This window comes from Primulina eburnea, chromosome 9 (genome assembly GCF_022965805.1).
Source record: "Primulina eburnea isolate SZY01 chromosome 9, ASM2296580v1, whole genome shotgun sequence".
Lineage (NCBI taxonomy): Eukaryota > Viridiplantae > Streptophyta > Magnoliopsida > Lamiales > Gesneriaceae > Primulina > Primulina eburnea.
The window spans coordinates 5,532,013-5,554,180 of record NC_133109.1 but is presented as its reverse complement, the minus strand read 5'-3'; the positions used below and the strand labels follow the sequence as shown (position 1 = coordinate 5,554,180).

At 33.9% G+C, this 22,168-nt stretch overlaps 2 protein-coding genes and 1 pseudogene across 3 annotated transcripts; 2 read left to right on the top strand and 1 right to left on the bottom strand.

Annotated features, from left to right (window-relative positions):
• The first annotated feature begins 3,609 nt into the window (after positions 1 to 3,609).
• Positions 3,610 to 6,221, top strand: LOC140841203 (25.3 kDa vesicle transport protein SEC22-1). Its single transcript, XM_073208466.1, has 6 exons — positions 3,610 to 3,809; positions 4,213 to 4,423; positions 5,006 to 5,166; positions 5,286 to 5,432; positions 5,531 to 5,607; positions 5,921 to 6,221. Exons 2-6 carry the CDS (start codon positions 4,236 to 4,238, stop codon positions 6,002 to 6,004), a joined length of 657 nt encoding a protein of 218 aa, XP_073064567.1. The 5' UTR covers positions 3,610 to 3,809; positions 4,213 to 4,235; the 3' UTR covers positions 6,005 to 6,221.
• Positions 6,222 to 7,356: 1,135 nt separating this feature from the next.
• On the bottom strand, positions 7,357 to 11,230 carry LOC140840403 (3-oxoacyl-[acyl-carrier-protein] synthase II, chloroplastic-like; annotated as a pseudogene).
• A 7,441-nt stretch (positions 11,231 to 18,671) lies between these two features.
• On the top strand, positions 18,672 to 21,884 carry LOC140840402 (zinc finger CCCH domain-containing protein 62-like). 2 transcript variants are annotated; one of them, XM_073207604.1, is made up of 9 exons: positions 18,672 to 19,007; positions 19,273 to 19,388; positions 19,678 to 19,792; positions 19,883 to 19,944; positions 20,197 to 20,248; positions 20,524 to 20,635; positions 20,851 to 20,949; positions 21,038 to 21,165; positions 21,341 to 21,884. In XM_073207604.1, exons 1-9 carry the CDS (start codon positions 18,859 to 18,861, stop codon positions 21,705 to 21,707), a joined length of 1,200 nt encoding a protein of 399 aa, XP_073063705.1. In that variant the 5' UTR covers positions 18,672 to 18,858; the 3' UTR covers positions 21,708 to 21,884. The 2 variants fall into 2 exon arrangements, with proteins under 2 accessions (XP_073063705.1, XP_073063704.1); XM_073207603.1 differs by having other exon boundaries at positions 19,270 to 19,388.
• Positions 21,885 to 22,168: the final 284 nt, after the last annotated feature.

Here is a 22,168-nt window from a genome sequence, read left to right as displayed (position 1 = left end):
TCCTAACTCCATGGAGATCCTTTTCGAGGTCTTCTCCAGGGTCTTCTCCAGTTCCTCTTCTCCATAACAATTTGTAGGTGTTCAAATTGATTGTGCATAACAACATTCTAGTGGCTGAGGAGTTCAACAATGTTCTGAAGCTCCTGAATGTGCGTAAACCAGCTCACATTATTGGTTATGTAGGTGCATAAATTGTTCCTTTTGTTCCCTAACACAGTGTTTGGTAGATAGGATTAACGTAGGATAGGGATACCAATCAAGCGTTTGACTCGCTGATAAATGCATGACGGATAACCCCATTCCCGTGATTAGGCCACTGTTCACATGTGAAAACGGATGACACCTATCCCATTTTCTTTGAGGTATTAGGAATCCCATTTTGTACAGTGCCGAAGCCAACGCCTTTTTTTTTTCCATAAATGCCCTTTGCCCTACTTAAGACTTAAGCTACGAATAAGAACAAGGTGAGTTATTCACTCGTTGTATCAGAGGCCACCGCTATGGCTTCCTCAATTTTGAAGGTGACGAATCTGACGGAATTTTGAAGAGAAAGCAAAACAAAGGTTACGGGATGGTGAGTGATTGGCAGTTTAAAGAAATTGTTACAAACTTCAGCTTCTGACCCTGTTTGTCGTCAATTTGATTTTTTCTTTCACCTTCATCTGAACTAATATACTTTCTCAGCCCTATTGAAATCAGGGGAAGAGAGTTGCAGTACATGCATTTTCTGTTCAACTTGAAGAGCATTAGCCACATTCAACTCCATATTCGATCCTTCGCTGTTGGGTGGACCAGTGAATAGCTCCTTCAATTATATTGGTATATCACGTGTTCTCTTCATATTACCTTACATGTTTAAGTTGAAATACAGTGAATAAAATTATTAACTGCTAATATGTAATACGTTTTTTATTCATTATTTGTGAGAAAGACAAATACTCATTGATGACACATACTCTTTAGGTTTTTGCTGCTGCCTTCATTTTCAATAAGAACAAATCACGGGAACAGGTTTACATTGTAGTGTGATGGCTTTCTTTCTAACTTCCATATAAGTCCACAAGTGCCGAAAACAATTTTTGCAATAAATGTTGTATCAATGTTTTGTTTGTAGTCTTAATTTTGCCACTAAATGTGAATGTGTTCTCATTTGTTGAGTGTTCTGGAGAAGATGGACATGAAACGTAGAAACATGCTACTGGTTCTTGTGGTACAACAACTGTTGTTTCGAAATTTATTGATGTTGTCTCTTCTAATTCGACAACATACAAAAATGGTTGGGCAGCGAGGTCGTGTCCGTCGTCGAACACCGGTATCGTACACAATGACACAAAGAATCAATGCTCAAGTAAGCCATTTGAATATGATCATTGATGCTGGGGATGTTCAGCGTGTGGTGTATCTTAGAATGAATCGCAATGCCTTCGGAAGGTTGTGCTATCTTCTAATGAATGTAAGAGGACTAACAGATTCTCGATATGTCCGAGTGCAAGAGAAGGTGGCAATGTTTTTTTCAATTTTGGCGCATCATAAAACTCTGAAGAAAACAAACGCACGAATATAGTTGCACAAAACTGTAATTACTGAAACAACACAAGAAATCACCATCGTATAAATTTCGGAGATGTAGCTGGTTGTGCCCTTCGATTTATGTTTCAAAGGAAAGTTGTGGGTTGTCTACGGTAAAATCACCCACAAACCTGCAAAATAATTTTCGGTAGCAACTAGGAGAAGGAGATGGCCACAAAACCGATTGGTAACGACGTCAATCCAAGATAGATTACAGGTATAAAAGAAAAAAATCTCCAAAATAGAAATTTTTACATTACCAGATCGTTTGCCACAAATTTCTGGGGGATTCGCTTCAGATTTGAGATGGAAGAAATTTAAACCATCGAGGGACAGCTATGGGGTAATCCATACGTCTGGGCTTGTAGATCTAAGTGAAGAGATGTGTTGTGTAGATGAAGGTAACGTGTAAAGAATATAGTGAACAGGGCTAAAACGGGAAATCATATTTTGCCATCTCAATTAATCACAAGGTTAACAATGGAAGCAAACAAAATTCATTTTTTATGCAAGGTATTATATACCATGCAACACCACCTTATAATCCACTTGTATTGTCTACATATTATTACTCCCATCATGTCTACCAAACGTAACATAAGTGTTTGGATCTTCCCAAGAATGCTCTCCCGAATGTTAGTAAGCTTACATAAAGATGTTTTAATGAAACACATGCAATACCAATATTTTTTAACTTATATTTGTTATTTTATAATAATATGATTTAACTTATCAAGTTTGTTCAAATTCTTTTGATAATTCTGGTACAAATAGTTTTAGTGTGAGTAGAGCTTACTAAAATATATAAACCATTACTAGGTGACAATTTTTTTCATAGGTGCACTTGTGATATTTTAAATTTGTCTGTTTAAGATAACTAAAAAAATTTAGAATCACATATTAAACCAATTTGGACCGCTATTTATTATTTATTGACACATCCTCAAGTTATGAAACAGTGGAAAAATTTACAAAAATCAATGGTATGAGGCATAAATAGTTTGCACGAGACAATCCAACACATTGGAATTCCACATATAAATTGTTGTTATTGTATTTTCAACATAAAGATTTATTATGTTCATTTTTCCATCAATATGTTCAACCTCTTGATATTTATTTGTTTGCAAATTAATGAAACATAAGAGCTAATATTTGTGAAATTCTAAAAGTGTTTAATGAAGCTAGTGCCAATTATCATGTGTTTATTATCCTAATTTTTATTTAGTTTTAACACAATATTGTAAAATTGTATATATTTTTAATGAATATATTAAATCTAGTGATGATTCTTTAATTCAATGTAATTATGCAATGAAAGCAAAATGGGAAAAACATTTTTCTTGAAATATTTTTATATGTTTTTATTTTAGAACCTATACTTAAATTATATTATTTACAAGAAATATTAACGTTATATCATGATTTTTTAGACCATACTACTACGAAAACAGTTACATCTACTTCATTGATTTTGTTTAATATTAGAACTTATTTATATATGTGTTATAATGAATATAACACCAAATATGATAGATAAATTGTTTCACATGAACCACAATCCACTACCACTAGTAATTTCACATCTAAACTTGCTAAAATACAACTTTTTTTTAAGAGATCAGATGAAACTTCTATGAGAATCCTCAAGTTCTAAACATAAACTTGAGAATTATTTTACCACTATTTTTGATTTAGTGATGAAGATGATGACATTTTCGATATATTGTAATATTGATTGCAAGATACACAAGTACATAAAGGTTGACTTGAATTCGAGTATTCGACGGTTAACCTAGACCTGTCGAGTTAAGGGTTGGGATCGAATCAGACCCGACTATGTCTAGTTGAAGCCTAGTGCAAAAATGATTTTTCAGAAATTATTGAAAGATTTCTACCTCAATTGTTTTTGTTTTTGTTTTTTTTTTAAAAAAATTTAATATGAAATTTAAAATATAATAAAATGAAACTCCTGCATTTAAATGTAGGCATTAAAAAATTATCGTAATTATCAATAAATAAAATTATATTTTATGTTCTTTATTTAATTCTCTGAAACCCTATTTCGATTCAAATGTTACATTTCTCCCGAGTCAAATTTCCGATTATCAGTACAAATCGTTTGAATTTTCAGGCTGAGGATCCATTTCAAATTCACGAATCATCCAATCATTGGGGTTGGATTCAAGATCGGAGATCCCGATTTGCATAGGTCGAGGTCTCACATACGCATGCGATAGGTATTATGTATTCCATTTTGGGGAATGTTTGCCATTTTTTTTGAAAGGGCATTTTGGGATTATGTTTGGATTTCTTGTTTTCCTTGATCTGTATGTGCCTTTCGTTGTACTTGTTTTGATCGATTAGTTTAGTACTTTGGGAAATCGGGCGGATTTAGTTTTTAGACATATGAGTGGGTCTGCCGCCTATTTGATATGAATGTGTTGTTCTTTGTGTTCGGAATTGGATCCGAATTTCTGTCTGTGAGATGGGAAGTATTGGGGTTAGTTCTGCTGTTGCGGTTGATTAGGTTTGTCTTTTTTATTTATGCACCATTTGTGTTCAAGATTTACTGAAGAAAGTGAAAGAAAGGTGAATTAGGTCCTTTTCACATGACTGATTGATCTATTAAATATCTTATAGGCGTGATCTCTTGAAAAATAAAGATGGTAAAATTGACCATGATTGCTCGAGTTACCGATGGCCTTCCTCTAGCAGAGGGATTGGATGATGGTCGTGATGTTCCAGATGCTGATTATTATAAACAGCAAGTTAAGTCTTTGTTCAAAAACCTCTCAAGGGGCCAGAATGAGCCTTCAAGAATGTCGATTGAGACAGGACCATATGTCTTTCAGTATCCTTTTGGACATTTTGGTTATTTTATGATTTTCTCTCTACTTCTTACCCGCCAAAATGGTGCATATCTAGGTTTTAATTTGTTGCATCATCACGAAACAATATAAGTTTCAACCATGCCCTGCTTACATTAACTTTATGTCAGTGCATTATAGAATCTTTGTGTGGAGCCAAATAGGATGATCATTTCCCATATTCTTCTATATATGTTTAGAGACTTTGCCAGTGACCCATGGGTTTTGTGTATGGATGGAAATTGATAATTTCTGTATATTCCATCCATCATTTGGTTATCTTATTGTCCATATCAAAGCAATTGTTGGGTTTTGCCCTTTGGTTTCACATTGAAAAATCAGAAGCTGCATCAATTAATTTCAACCCATTACATATAGAAAGAAGCTCTCTGCTGCCAATTTTGTCCCCTTTGTTTGCTTATTAGAAAATAACTTGCTCTTAAGTGGTGATTATATGAATTCCATGAGCATCTGAGATTCATTATCTTGTTTTTTCTTGTGCGACGTATGTTTAAAGCTTTCAACTTATCCCTCTGGACAGTTTTGACCTTAAATTCAGTTTCCAGTTATATTATTGAAGGGCGTGTTTGCTATTTGACAATGTGTGACCGTGCTTATCCTAAGAAACTCTCCTTTCAATATCTGGAAGACCTCAAGAATGAATTTGAGCGTGTATATGGAAATCAGATTGAAACTGCTGCTAGACCATATGCCTTTATCAAGTTTGGTGAGTTTATATATCTCCTCTTTTTTTGTATTTTAGTAGTTATTTTTGTTTCTTCTGGTATACTCAAAATATGATGTGCTGTGTTCTGATCATGTATTGGATGCTTTTGCATTTGCTAGATACATTTATTCTCAAGACAAAGAAATTATACCAGGATACAAGAACTCAGCGGAACATTTCAAAGTTAAATGACGAACTCTATGAAGTTCACCAAATTATGACTCGCAATGTACAAGAAGTTCTTGGTGTTGGTGAAAAGTTGGACCGTAAGCAATTTTATCTTCTATGTTCTCATCCCTAAGATCTACATTTCGAAAGAATTTAGATGATTGGCTTACACTATTCTTTTATTATCAATTTTCAGAGGTCAGTCAGATGTCCAGTCGCTTGACATCTGAGTCCCGCATATATGCGGACAAGGCAAAAGATTTGAATCGCCAGGTTAGATATCCATTGTTTTTCTGTTGCCAAAGAATCTGATTTCCGGTTCGATAAATGGAATATTACAATTTTCAATTTGTGTAAATGCATTTTTTTTACTGGTAATAAAAGTATTCAATGGAGATCCTTTCACACGCATGCTAAAGAATTGATTCGTTCATGTTATTCTGCTTCAAGAATTAACCTATATGTTCAGATGACAAATTCATCCGTAATGCAACAGTGTTGAAATTTTGCCACGGCATTTAAAATTGTGTGAGTTTCACTCTACTGGACTTTTAGAAGTGATTCATTGATCTTCTTTCTTCTATAGGCTCTGATTCGGAAATGGGCCCCAGTGGCTATTGTTCTTGGAGTTGTTTTCCTCCTCTTCTGGGTCAAGAACAAGTTATGGTGATTGCTGCATTCATTTTGCAACAGATGAAGACATTCAGTCAGTCGGCAAGATCTTTACAGTGACCTGTCTTTTTTGAATTTGTGATGAATGAAATCCATAATGGAATGTAGGAATATGGTTAAGAGACAAATAGTAACGTCTACTTTGTTCAATCATGGATGAGTACACATTTCATCTAATACATCAATTTGTTAATCGTGTATTTTGGTGTTCCTTCTTTCCTCAAGTCTTTAGCATTGCTGCTTTAAGAAACCGAATTTATATTGTGTATTTTTAGATTTTGCCATAGGAAGCGCTGTTTACACTTCAAAAGATATTAATAACACGATAGAACTTGTGTTAGATAGACGGTCTCACGGGTCGTATTTTGTGAGACGAATTTCTTATTTGGGTCATCTATGAAAAATTATTATTTTTTATGCTAAAAGTATTATTTTTTATTGTGAATATCGATATAATCGACCGGTCTCACTCTCTTACATGAGACCTATTCTAATAACATTGTACTTTTATCTTTTAATTTTATATAAAATTACCCGTTCACTACTTGACTTCTATGACAAATTTTGCTTCGACCCCCCAAAATTCATATGCGATAATTTTGAGTTTCAGCAACTGAAATTGTCATGTTTTTTCAGAAAGACAAAAACTTACGTAAGGCAATTTTATTGATCGTATTTTTTGAGATGAGTCTCTTATTTGGGTCATCCATGAAAAAATATTATTTTTTATGTTAAGAATATTACTTTTTATTGTGAATATTGGTAAGGTTATCCGTTTCACAGATAAAGATTTATGAGATCGTCTCACAAAAAACCTACTCCTTTAAAAAAGTGGTCAGTGATTTTTATATAAATAAATATATCATATAATGTCAAAAGAATCTGATATTCATTTCAAATTTCAATATTTATAGATTATCCATATCCAAGTTTTAGTTGGAGATACAAAATTTTTGTTATTATTTGCAATGTACGTACAAATATTGAGAGCACAATTTTTGTTTAACTTTGTGATAAAATTTGAAGTATGTTAGGCAAGATTTTTATGTTAATTTATACTATTTACAAATATAAACGTATAAATGAACTTTATGATAAGTGTAAAGTAAAAATATTATTTTGAACTTTATTCACTTTATATATATACACGTATATTTTGTGTTTCTATTTTGAAAAATATTTTTAATAACATACTGTTAACAATAAATTTGGAAAAAAATAAATAAATTCTGTAGTTGGTATCCATTATTTCTTTACTATATATTGTGAGTAATTTTAAAAATTAAGCTTTTTCAAGTTAAAAAAATAAGACATGATATAAAATATAAAAAGATAAGAATCAAACCCCACCTGATTTGAAAACTAGAAATAAAAACAAAATATGATAAAACAAAAATAACTATTTTAAAATAAAAATTTGAGGAGTTCATCGACTAGGATTTGTTGCAGTGGTATCAGTAACCAAACTTCTTGTAGGGGCAAAATAAAATAGAGGAGTTGTGACCTCCAAAGCCAAGTGAATTAGAGAGAGCTACTTTTACGTCTATCCGTTCCCTCTTCGCTGCCAACGAGTACGTTTGCATCCTGAGGAAGGAGCAGCATTTCATTAGTGTATCACATCAGAGAAAAGTTGTGGGGATTGGGCGAAAAAACGAATCCATACCACACCCTCATCTGGGTATTCAAGGTTGATATTTGGATGGATCCACCCAGTCTGTATTGCCTGTATGCATCACAAGAATGACATCGGTCATACGACCTGATTGTTCGGCCAGTAAAAAGACAAACTTTATAGGATAAAACACGCTCCCCTAACAAGTTTGTTCATTGCCAAACTACCTTAACTGTCGCCACAGGCTTCCACAGCACCAGCAGCCCCCAATAGGTGACCAATCATACATTTTGTGGAGTTTATCCGCAGCTGAAAATTTCAGATTTTAAAGCATTATCAACATACTTTAATAATTGACCAGATTCGGATCTTCTGAGTTGACCTCAGTATTTTGTCCAAAACATCGGAGGATAGCTTGATATTCTTTCAAGTCGGCTGATGGTGTCGAGGTAGCATGAGCATTTATATAGTTGATGTCTTCTCTAGCTACCCCCGACTGCGCCAAGGCCTTCTCCATGCAAAGAACAATTCCCGTCCCTTCAATTATCAAGAACAAGATTGTCTTTCATTCAACCAAAAACAGCTATGGAATCATGCTCACAAGTTCACAGAATATTGGATAACAAAATTAAATCCAGTAGGCTTGCTTATTTTCAAAGCGGGATGTTTTTATAATATAAACAACATAAGAACTTAATACTCAGGTTAAGGGAGAAGGATATTAGCAGCACATATCATGAAACCAGCAAGCACGTATGCTCAAAATTTCAAGTTTCTAACTATTCATAATCTTGTTTCCTTCTTCAAATAACCTATTCTCAAGGGCTCAAATGTGCCTTTTGTCTCAATTAATAACCTGGCATGTTTTCAGTCAATAATCGTTATAACCGTGCAAAACATCAAATCCAGAAATTATTGAACTCAAGGAAGACAAATGTCCACCATCAGGATGAGGCTCAGTTGCATGATATGCATCACAAGTGAAGCCTCCACCCAGAAACTCTGCATAGATAGTTGCATCTCTCCGCTACAATAAAAACAATTTCTTGTTGTTGGAGTCCAATTCCATTTGGGTATCTGGGGCTATTTAATTTCGAAGAAGCATACCTTGGCATGCTCTAGTTCTTCGAGGAGCAGCACTCCAGCCCCTTCTCCCATTACAAATCCATCACGTTGCTTCCTCCATTACAACATGAAACTTCATATCAGAGTTGAACTAAGGATCTGAGTTTTGGTGAATTCACTGCAACACATTTTAAGAAGATAAAACTGACTGAATACCATATCCCAGGGACGAGAAGCTTTTGTTGGATCTTCATTCCTCTGAGACAGTGATCCACAAGCTATAAATCCTCCTAATCCTGCAATTTAGTCATAATTTCAGGACAATCAATGCATGTTGTATGGGGAACATAAGAAAATATTGAATGTTATTTAGATTGAATCTAACCTATGGGAATAATTGCTGCATCAGAGCCTCCACAAAGCATCATATCCTTCAAGATGCAGTGTTCTTGGATTAAACCAAAGCATGGGTTCAAACATAAATATATAACATTGGGAAAAAAACGAAATATAGAAGAAAGCTTAGTTGTGCCAAATATGGGCAGTCACTTACTGTTTCACCTCTTACAATATGATTTGCCGCACTTAGTATACAAAAGTTGCTCGTGGCACAAGCTGTAGATATGGAGTAATTTGGACCCATCCAGCCCTATATTTAAGCATTAAGGCTGTTGCTCGAACTTTGGACGAATGACTTGTGATTTATCCATGACAAAACTGAATCGAACTTACCAAATCCATTGCAAGAAGGGCAGAACCCATATTAGTTGTAGCGAAAGGTATACTAAAAGGGTTCATCTTCTTGTGTGACACCTGTAAAGCTTCTACACCATCCGTAAAAACCTGTTCGAAACATAGCCAAAACGTTAAAGAAGTGACAACATCAACAACTTATATAAAAATTGAATCTCTAGATATAGGAAAGTTCAGAAAGTTTCATTCTTGTCACTTTAGAAGACGTAATAAAAGTACTGAAAAAGTTCATGAGTCTACAGAGTTCATATCATAAATACCTTTAGGCCCCCAAGAGCGGACCCAATTATGACACCGCATTTAGCCTTGTCTAGCTCAGTCATGACCTCTTCCGTAATGCCACCATCTGCCAAAGCTTTTTTCCCAGCCTTGATCAAGTAGAGCATATAATTATCAGCCCTCTTTGAAAGCTTTTGGGAGACCCATCCATTGGATGAGAAATTCTTTATTTCTCCCGCAATCCGCTGTTGTGAAGAAGATGTCAAGGTTCGTACCTATAGCCCTTTGGAAAGACAATGTTTGCAATAAGAACAGTTAAGATCATACCGTGGGGAATTCTGAACAATCAAATGCCTCGATCTGGCTAATCCCACTAATACCTTCAAGAAGATTATTATAAAATTCATCCACGTCTTGTCCAAGTGAAGATACGACGCCGAGTCCTGTGACAACCACCCTCCTTTTCTTCTCAAGGACTAACTTATCTGTTGCAACTTGCTTCACCGGTTGTACAGCAGCTGCCATGGTTTTGCCTAGTGTAGAAATGTATCCATTCAGAGTTCACCACATTACAAAATTGTATAACAGGTACATATGGGAAAATTTGATTAATGATTGTAATCTAGAAATCTTAGCATTCACGGACTAACTATTTTCAAAAATAAAAAAAATAAATTCTTCTCAGCTCATGGAATTTCACAGTATCAATTACAAGTGATGGATCAAACAAATCTCCTTTATCTTAACAGGAGAGGATTGACTCGAGGATTCTCAGAACTTATCCAAACAAAAACACTTATGGTGGGGAACTGGCTTTTAAGTCACTTCAAACTTCTTCAGGAATCCACGCAAACAATTAAAATAACTGGAACATTCATAAATACAATTCTCAATGCAACAATCAGGAAAAATCAAGTCACAAACAAGTTATTACCAGAACGAGAAGATTTACTCAACCTCCTCTGCTTGTGACTAATTGGCACAGCCTTGGATCCAAACAAAGAAAAAGAAGAAGAAATCCCCGGCGAGTTATTATACTCTTCACAGGGCTTAAAAGGACAGAAACTCATCAAACTTTGTATCTTATAACCACAGAAAGAAGACAACGAGCTCCCATCATTTTTGCTCTCAAAATTTCTCCTTCTAGCTGTGTTACTTAACTTCTTTGAGTTCCGTGCAAATTCTGCCGACTTGGGAATACGCTCCTTTTCGCTTGGTTCATTCATGCATGTTGTTGCTACCAGCCATGTACAGAGTGGAGATGCAAAAGAGGCAGTCATCACCATCTGATAAATTCAGCTGCGTGAAAACGGAAAAAAGATTCAATCTTTAGTGAAAATGAAAAGGCCCGGATGGATAGAACTTACCTTTCAGTTGAAGAAATTTAATCCAGAATATAGTTTACAATAAATCAATATCAGAACAAATTTTACACATTAAAAAACTGAAACTCACACAAATATGAATCCCTTAAATTCAGTTGTTTTAGCAGAAGCTCGGCAGGAAGAAATATTTTAATCGGTAGATTGTTACGCAACAGACAGAGCGAAAAACTCACAACGAATTACGGGTTTTTAACAGTGTGTGAGTTTAATGAGAGCCAATAAATTAAACAAATTCTAATTATGAATGTCTCTTGGTATGAAAAAGACATTCAATGGTATATTCCTGAAAAGCTTGGAATATGACACTAAACACCATTAATATTTTCTCGAATTTTCGCATTTGATCACTAATAAAATTAAACAAACCACAAAATTTGCTAGAATATGCTTTTGTCTCGGTGGAAGCGTCGACAGTGAAGTCAAAATGGTTGAAAAGCACGAAAAAATTGTATTTTCTATATCAAAGTTTATTAAAGAAAATGAAATCATTTTTGTTAAAATAAATGTCCAACGAGTCAATTTGTAATTTGAATTTTAATTATCATAAGTTCCGCAAATCTAATAGATCATGAAATTCATTAAGAAGTGTACTGCATATACTAAATATGTTGTTAGTCGATTCAGCCACATAAAACAAGGATAAATGTCGCACGAGTTTGAGACTATCATCTATTATGAAAACGCCATGTTTCATTAATTAAGAAATGAGGATATCCATTCATACGTATGAATGATCTTTGATGATGCACTAAACAATCATCCATCAGACTTTTTAAGTAGTTATCACTTATCGAGTGGATAAGTCTATGGTTATGGTTGTAAACTATTAATCATTTGATCCGGACAACACGGAGGCTCTGCGTACTAGCATACACTTTGATCTATTTATCGCGACTCCATTGAGGGTCATCAAGTGGCAACGTCGTGTGTAGTTTCGAAATACAAAGGAGCCAACGTACTACAGTCAAGGATTCACCGCTCGACTACATATGAAGATATCATATATGATCTTATGAGTCAATAGTACAAGGAGTCTCTGACCAGAGCATGACATGTACTTTAAAGAAATGTGTTTTCTTACATGCACATACGATTTTACTATTATTACTCAACGATACATCATATCATTGTCGAATTCATTTGCAACTCTCGATATACCAATGATTTCAGATTCTCAGGAAATACGAGTTGAAGAGATCAATCTGTATGCTAATTATAACGTACTAGTTCTTGTACACTGTATCGGGGATACTTAGGTGACCATGGATGATGTTACTAGAAACTTTTACCACATGCAAGTAGACTTGAGTTATGACGTTTTTGATCAAGTGGTTGATGAAAAGAATGCTGCTGATTATCGTAAATCTAAATAGTAAAAAATGTTGTTCTGAATCACATGAACTTATGAACAATGGTTAGTTGTATCCCTAAACTATTGAGGGTCACACATGTATTGGATTATGTGTTTCTGTTGAGATAATCAAATTTAAGGAGTTGAATTAGGAGATTACGGTTTGATGGAAATCAATCTACATATTGCTTATAGAAAATTTATGATTATATTATAATATTAGAAATTGTGGAAGTTAGCTTAACTATTAATTAACTGAGAAGAGTGGAACTTTATGTTTTATTGAAGGAGTTTACAAAACTGGCCGCTTTCAAAATTGGATCAGTAGAAAATTTTGATATTCGACATTTTCGTTGTTTCATTATTTGAATGAGATTTGTACTATCGATATATCGACGTTGTCTGATCTTCAATTGGTGTTATAATGAATTCGAATTATTTATTTAGTGAATTTAAAATTTAGAATATGCTAATTAAATAATATATTAGTAGTATTGACTACTAAGTATAAGATTCTCATGAAATATCTTAGAAGAGTCTAAAATTATTTAATTCACTAAATTAAAAAAATAATGGTGGTTACAATAAGATCTTCCATCTCCCTCATTTGAAATTTTCAGCCACCACCCTTGGAGGAAGCACACAGCCTAGTACCACAGCACCCCCGCTTGCTTGCAAGAATTATTACAAGTTAAACGTATAAAATATGATGTATAAACAAAATACAATAAATCATATAAAAAATTTTGATTCATCTTTTTTTTTTAAAACACTACTCTCAAGAACGATAAACGATTAAAATAATTTATTATTGATTTTTTTATTATTAAAAAATAGATGAATCTAATTTTTGTGTGTGATTTATTGTATTTTGTTTATACATCATGTTTAGTGCATTTTATTTTTGATATTTAAGTAAAACGAGGTTTGTTTGAGTAACATGTAATAATATTTAATTTAAAACACAAAGTGGAGCAAATGATTCCTCAGGGTGAGAGAATACAAGCATACACATGTTTTAACGTTAGGAAAAATGGGTTATTTCATAAGTCAGACAAGAAAATAACTTGTACGAACATATTGCGAGTATTATTAACTCTTAATGACCAAATAGATTCTCATATTCAATTTCTAATTTGTTCATCGTTCTTCATTCTTTCTGCGTTATTGCATTATGGAGTGAGTCTCATGTGAGACCGTCTCACAGATCATAATCTGTGAAACGGGTCAACAATACTCATAATCACAATAAAAAGTAATACTCTTAGCATAAAAAATAATATTTTTTTATGGGTGACCCAAATAAGAGATCCGTCTCACAAATAATACCCGTGAGACCTTCTCACATAAGTTTTTGCGATCCCGAATTTTGAAGTTGTAGTGTTAAATTTTTGAAATTTCTAAGATATGGAAACTTAAATTTGGATTTTAAAGAAATCGGTAATTAAATTCGAGCGGAAGGTCGGGACAGAAATCAATACTTAAATTTTCCAATCATGAATATTTTTTGGGTTTTTTTATATTCAACTCACGTGTACTTGATGTATTTGACACTTGTCTTCTTGACATTTTATAATTTTTAACAATTTTTTTTTTTCAAAACATCAATATTTGTACTTGTTTCAAAGATCAGGGCTATATGGTAAATATATGCATATCTCCTTAGGGTGTCAAAAATAAACTCGACTTGCCAACTCGACCTAAGTCGACAAAAAAAAACTAGGTTAAGGTTGAGAGTTTTCGGGTTCGAGTCAAATTGGATCGACAAACATAAATATTGCGACAAAATTTAAATTTCCGTCGTTATTATTTAACGACAAACATAAATATTCTGTCGTAAATAACGACAAAATTGCCCTTTCGGTCGTTATACAAGTCCGCGACGCTAAATTCTTTGACGATCGATATTCCGTCGCTATTATGTCGCTAAATACTTTCAGTAACACAATAGCGACAGAAAATTCCGTCGTTATTTGTAAATTTTTTTGTATCGCGAAATCTGACCCGAAAAAAAATAATTGGGGTCAGGTTGACCCAATTGACACTCCTTTCTCACATAGGAGTGTAATAAGTCAAATTATTCGTGAGTAGCTCGTGAGTAGTTCAGTCAAAACTTGACTCGAGCAAGAGTTTGCTCGAATCTTTAATCTAATCGATCTCGATTTTTACATATGCGAGATACTCAATTTTACATACATATTTATTTAGAATGAAAATATAACTTAAATTGAACTTTTGAACTCGAATATCTCGATACGCTCTCGAATCGAGTCTTGACAAATATACTAAATTATTTTTTAGTCGAGCTCCCGACTCGATTGTACTCCCAAGTATGATATTCGATCTCTCGCCTCAATTGCACCTAGATTCTCACGGGATAATTTGAAATATAACATCCATAGGATAATTTTTTAGATTTTTGACCTTCTAATTATTTTAATTTGTAAACTAACCTTCATTTAAAGTTTTTATATGAATTTGGTCAAAATTACCCTTACATGCTCAAACATAATTATTCTAACCTAATTACTCATTAACTCTAATCTAAAATATTAATTTTTTTTTCATATGCATATCTCTTTTTAGACGTCTTCCCTCCAATTTTCTATCCAAATTCTAGATTATTTTCTTTCTTATGCTTTCTTCTACATATCTTTCATAACCAAAAAAAAAAAAAAAAACAGTTTGATATCAGTTGCTTATCTCAGGTAATGATTGTATGTATAATTTTTGTTATTTGTTTTTTGATCATTTATGTTATTTCTGTTCATTTGTCTGCAAAGTATGTGAAAAAACGAAAAAAAAAAGTAGAAGAATGTGAATTGATTTCACATATATTTATTTTTCACATATATTTCTGTTGTTTTTATATATTTCGTCAAAATCACCAAAGAATAAGATAAATTTTGTATTAGTGTTTTTTTTAGAAAAATTGATATTTTCTTCAGAATTATCAAAGAATAAAATAATTTTTGTATTAGTTTTTTTTTTTTTAGAAAAAAGGTTCATACATGAAATGCATAGATAATTTTAATTTTGTTTTGTTTTTTATTTTTTTTATTTTGAGTGATGCATTTTTTTTAACTTAATAGTGTACTTCTTTCTTTTTTCTACAAGAAAATGACGCATGCCATTATTTTGATCTAATATGATGGAAAATGGAAAAATAACGAGCGAGAAGAACCTGAATGGTGCTCGGGGTTGAATGGTGGATATGGAGCCATAAATTTTGATGACGCTGAAGTAACCATGTCAATGCTGAAAGATCAGGTATACGTAAATTGTGGCTTGAACAAAAGTGATCTTGAATTAAAATTCAGTTACTCAACACATATTTGTGATCACATTCTTAGTCTGATATATTTAAGAAGTGAAAAATGTCTGTTGACCTATCAATTACTTGGTCATACACATCATAGGCCTTTACTTCACTTGGAAATTGAGAAGAAAGTTCAAGTTATTTGTGACAATAGTGTTGATAATGAATTTGGTTCACATGGTTATGATGATTCTGGTGGTTCTAAATTTCATATACACATCGATAAAAATGGTCGGGATGATTTTGTTGATTTTGAATTCAGTATACGTCGAGATAATGATAATGGCGGTAATATTTGTGATGATCTCGGTGATTACGCTAATGGTGAACTTTATAGAGATGAACACTTTGATGGCGTCTTTATAGTAAGTAATGGTGGAAGTGAACATAAAAAATATAATGATGTGGAAAATATGAACGAGAATGTGAATTGTAGAGTAGAACAACGTGTTGAATTGGAGTCTGACAATGGTGAACAAGTGGCCAACGATAGCCAAACATTTATATTTCTTGGTTCTTGTAGTGAGCATGTATATAGTTTTACCGATGAGTCTGATTTGTCAGTTGGTAAAGAGTTCGACAACAAAATAGATGTTCAAAGAGAACTGTATAATATTGCGGTGAAAGCTTCATTTGAGATGTGAGTTTTAAAATCCACCACGACTCTGTATTCAGTAAGGTGTGGATGATAATTGTAGTTGGAGGGTGCGTGTAGCACAAAAAAAGGGATCATAACGGTGATCGGTTCGAACTTATTGAAATAAGCATACTTGTGATCTGACTGATTGAAAAAAGAGGCACCGACAAGCAAGTGTAGCTATAGTATCAGATATGTTGGTGGAAAATTTCAGAGGACAACAAAAAATGCCTGTCTTGAAATCAATACAAACAATGCAAAATAAGGGCGTCAAGATTAGCTACTTTAAAGCTTGGACGGGGAAGCAACTTGCCATAAATCAACTGAGGGGAGATCCTGTCAAAATTTTTAAATTACTTCCTGCATATTTGTACATGATTGAACAAGTGAATCTAAGGTCAACAACACATTTGAAGGTAAATGAAGATGGTAGCTTCAAATATATGCTTTTGGCCTACCGTGTCTGTATTGCAGGATTTAGATAAATGAGGAAGGTGATATCAGTTGATGGTACGTATTTGGCAGGAAAATATAAGGTGTTTTACTGATAGCCACAACACAAGATGGAAACCACCACCAGTATCCTATTGCTTGGGCAGTTGTTGATTCAGAATGCGAAGAATCTTGGACTAGGTTTTTTGAAAAGTTGCATGACTTGATATCTGATGATGTTGAGTGAGTTTTTATTTCTGACAGACATAAAGGAATCATCAACGATCTTTCCTCTGTATACAAGCAAGCACGACATGGGCATTGCATGTGGCATCTTGGACAAAACATCAAGTTATGGCTAAAGTCCAAGGTAGGTGGAATTGCGTTGTTTGTGCGAGCTGCTAAATCTTATAAACATGTTGAGTTTGATGAATTGTATGAAGAGATGAAAAACAGCTATCCACGTATCACAAAATATCTCGAGGACAATATTGATAGAGAAAAATTGGCAAGAGCATACTTTCCTGGTTCTCGGAATAATGTTATAACAACAAATGGATCAGAATCAATCAATGCAAATTTGGTGTTTGCACGAGAGCTACCAATTATTGCTTTGTTGGATGCGATTCAAAGTCTTATCTCATCGTGGTTTAATAAGCACCGCAAAGCTGTCGTTGCTTCAACACATCATCTTACTCCATGGGCTGAGACAACCTTGCGATCAAGGTTTATTGAGTCACAGAAAATGGAAGTTGTTCAGATGAATACTTTTGAATACCACGTCATTGGAGTTGGTCATGATGCAATCGTAGAGTTAAATAGAAGAACATGTCGTTATCGAGTTTTCGATATTGATAAACTTCCTTGTGCACGTGTTATTGCTGCTGCTGGTCACCATGGTATAGACATATATGAATTGTGCTCACATTATTATACTACAAATGTATGAGCTTTGGCATACACGGAAACTATTTATCATATTCCCCCTCTAAAGAATGGGACATACCTGCTGGCATTGATTATCTGATTGTACTACCTTCTAAGATTAGAGTTAACAAAAGGAGAACACAGAAAATGAGGATTCCTTCTAACGGTGAATTTAAAGGCAGAAAGAAGAAATCAATAGTTTAATATATGTATTTAATTTTTTTAAATATTGTTAAGTTGGTATTTTTGAACTTACATGTTCATATTTTTCCTCTGTTTCAATGACATGTTCCTTTGACATTTGAGCTAATGGGGGAAGAACATGCATGCTGGAATTTGTTATTCTTTTAAATTTTTCTAATTCTTGTTAAGTTGAGATTTTGGAACTTATGAGTTCTTGTTTTTCATCTATTTCAAAGATATGTTGTTCTTTGGACATTTGAGCTAATGAGAAAGAATACATGTGTTAGCATTTGTATTGTTTTCGATTTTCTCACAGTTCCATAAGATTAAACTTTAAGTAATTTTTAATAAATAGCAAAACTAAAATAATAAACAGACCATTTCTATTTATTATTTTTCTAATTTTTTTAGTATTTTTGGCATCTCATTATTAAATAAACCAACCAAATACTTCATTGCATCCAATTTTATTTCTTTATTTCTCAATTTAAAATGAAAACTTGAAAATGAAAATTCATTTTATATGTTTTGTCTGGTATGTCGTAAACAAACAACAAAACATCATTTGTGATTCTAGTTCGTTTTTTTTCAAAACATATCTGTTGACATTTGTAATTTTTTTCAATTTTGAAACATAAGCATTCTTTTCTTATTAGATTTATGTCAAAATGATTTTATTATTGGATTTATGTAAAAAAAAGTAAAGAAGTAACAATAAAAAAATAAAGTCATAGATATAAGTGAGAGTCAATGTATGTTATATTTCTAAATATTCCGATTCGCACCAATGCTCTCATTCACCCGAGGCCAATTAAAGGCCCAAATTTTGTTCTTAATTCCGTCTGCCAACGGATACCTTTTCAAATACAGAGACCGATTCAAAAAAAAAAACAAGAAACTGAAAGGTGAAACCCCAAAATCTCGCAAATAAAACAACCTTTGAAGCTGTCTCAGAATTCATAGAAAACAATGGAAGTTTCTGAGCAGCAAATGCACTATGAATCCGATAGTGATGGATACGATTCTGACGATACACAGGACGACCCGAGTTTCGATGTTCTCGAGGAGACTCGATTAACCTTCTCAAATTTCTCCATCAAGAAAAAGATGAAAGCCCAGTAAGCAAAAGAGTTATTTTGTGGAAACCCACCAGTGAATTTTGTTTCTTTATGTGGATTCTGATTAGATGCGTGTGACACACACACACCCGTTCTGAAACGAGGGCTGATTTTCAATCTCAGAATATTTTTTGCTGAATTGTTATGTGGGAAATGACGTTTTATTAATTTTGAGGTGTATGCTTCTTAAAATATTTATTTTTTAGACCTTGACATCATTTTCCTGCAAGAATGTTTATGCGGGCATGCCTTGTTTTCGTAGCAGCTTGAAGGGAGCGAATGAAAAGAACGGGGAAGACCCTGACTTGATAACAAAGGTTGGACCCGATCTTTCTGAGCAAGACTACAAAACTTATGAAACTGTTCAGATAAATATTGAAGGTTTGATCCGAAATCTAATAAGATCGATTGTTTTCTTTAGTTGTGTGGTTTACACATGGCCAGATTCAAGATTTTGGATGAACGGAAGTGACTTCTTGTATTTTGGAGATGAAAGTTGCATTTTCGTGAGAAATTACACATAATATGATAGTTTTCATTCTTTATGTCATTATGTGCATATGTACGATCTTCCTAGTTAGACTAAGTAAAATTTCGCATCACAACCTACAGTTCTTGTATGGCGAAGGCTGTATTTTGTAGTTTACTGCTGTTTTTGTTATTCTTTCAGGGGGTGAGATGCAGAAACTGAAAGTGGATCAGTGCAAGATTTATCTAAGGAAACATGGATTAAGATTAAGCGGCAATAAAGACACACTAATTCAGAGGATTAAAGAGCATATCGAGTAATATACTTTTCTGGTTGTTCAACTTTAATATAAAAGGTTCTTGTTCATTCGGATTCAATCATTTCATTGCTTGTGCACACATCTCAGTATCATCAACGGTGGTGGAGAAAGTATTTATCCAGCATCTAGTTTTCTTCTCAATTGCAAAGGTATTTCTTTGTATGCTTTTTGAACTGAGAGTTTTATGCCTAATAGTTTGTGATTCAAGAACTCGTGATAAATGATACCAATTTAATTAGGGCCGAATCAACGTGCATGAAATTTAAATTTCAAAGAAAAGATACAAATTGTTTGGGAATTGTGATTGCGTTACTCTCCCTCTACTGAGTCTGTCTTCGCTCATATGCTTTCCGTCTTCGGTTTTACCTTTTTCAATCAAATATTAAGTCCAAATTCTGCAGGTGATGCATGCATGGGAGATGTGGTTATGTTTGAACAGAATGTGTATGAACTGTAAGTATTTCGACCCACGCCTAGTGAAGCTATTTACCTCTACAGAGCCTGTGGTATCTTTTTCCAGAGATAGCACAATTGCATCTGATAAAGACACTAAAATTGATGCATTTTCTTCTTTACCCGCAGTCTTAGGAATCTCCAGTCGAGGGACAACAATGATATTTTTTTCCAAAACATTGAAACAATTGATTTGGAAAATTTGAACTAAAAATCAAGGAGTTTAAAAAATTGCCCATGGATGGTTCGTTTCTTATTTATCTTTCATGGCTCAGATTCAATATTGCATCTCGAGGTGGGAATGGCACCCCTTGTGGTACACGGGTAGTCGCGGGTCGGATTGTTAAGGAAGGCTACGGTGCTGCCAAACAGCAACACACATTTACGGTAGGTTATAAAACTATGCATAATAAGCTCCTACAATGACACTTCCTCGTTTTTGCCAATACAATTGACAAACTCCCACATATTCATTCAAGAAGCTTAAATATATTATGACTGGATTCATTGGGATTCCGACTATAGATTATGCATCACTTTTATGTATATTTCTTTCTTTTCCAATTCGATGAAATTGAACTTAAAGTTTGGGTTTTGAGCAGATCGAAGTGTTGTGGAGCAAAGGAGAGAAACCACTGCCTCCACTTCATCCCCTTCTCATTAAAGGCAGGAACCTTTACAGGTTGAAAACCTTGAGACAGGTTTGTGTCGAGTCGAAATGTTTCTTCTATTCATTTGTCATCGTATTGTGTAATATGCGTGCTACCTTTTGCTTTTGTGGCACTTCAGAAATGGGTAGACGAAGGGGAAAGGCATAAAATATTGTTGGAAAAGCATACTAGAGGGGGTGCTGCCCGCTTGAGTAGGGAAGCACGAATACAAAAGAAAGAAATGCACAAAACACAGAAATTGAATAGGTATGGTATATATGCAAATAAAGTTATTGATGGTCCACATAGTAGTTTCTAAACAAATGTGTTTGGAATAAAAGTATAAACATTTCTAGAATCGGGTGGTCATACCGCATTCTTTTAAACCTGCAACACTAGAAAATTATTTCTCAATAACTTGTGAACTTCTCTTTTATATTAGGGAAGTAGGAAAGGAAAACCAGAACAGAAATCAGGAACTCAAGCAAAAGGGGAAGCATGAGGAGAGTCGAAACCAACAGCATAAGGACTACAGTTCTGCAAATTGTCACATCCTAGGGCCATTTCCAACTCCAAGGCAATATTGTGAAGAAATTTGGAGGCCAAGCAATCATACAAGTCCATTTCATGCCCAATCTCATACGATCCGCAATCCTCCAAGCTATTCCCAGCAAAATCATGCATATCATAATCAGGTGAGCTCTACTGCAGTTGGGAATCCTCTAGTTCATGAACAAAAGCAAACGTGTCGATATTATCCTCAAGGAAGGTGCTATTTTGGTGATAGGTGTAAGTATTTGCACAAGTAATTTGAACCGAAAAAGGGTATGAAGTTTGAAGCAAGAAAAATTATTTCAAATGAAAATGAGACAACATCAATGGAATTCTTGAGGATTGTGATCACTTGTACGGTTGCCCTAAGTTACTTGTGTCACTTGTGAGATACATATATTTCTGCATACATTCTTTCTGAGAACTTTCAAATACCAACTCTCTATCTATACATACAATACGTACATATATATATGTATGTATATGTCTATGCATGTTCGCATTCAACTTCCCCAGCCAAAATTAATGGGCCCACCCTGGAAACTAATCAAATAATGAAGATTATGTTTGTTTTAAGACTGTCTCGTGAAATTTTATTCGTGAGACGGTCAATCATGCTCATATTTACAATAAAAAGTAATGATTTTTAATTGATGACTCAAATAGAATATTCGTCTCACACAATTTACCGGAGTTTTTTGAATCATAAAACTCTAGC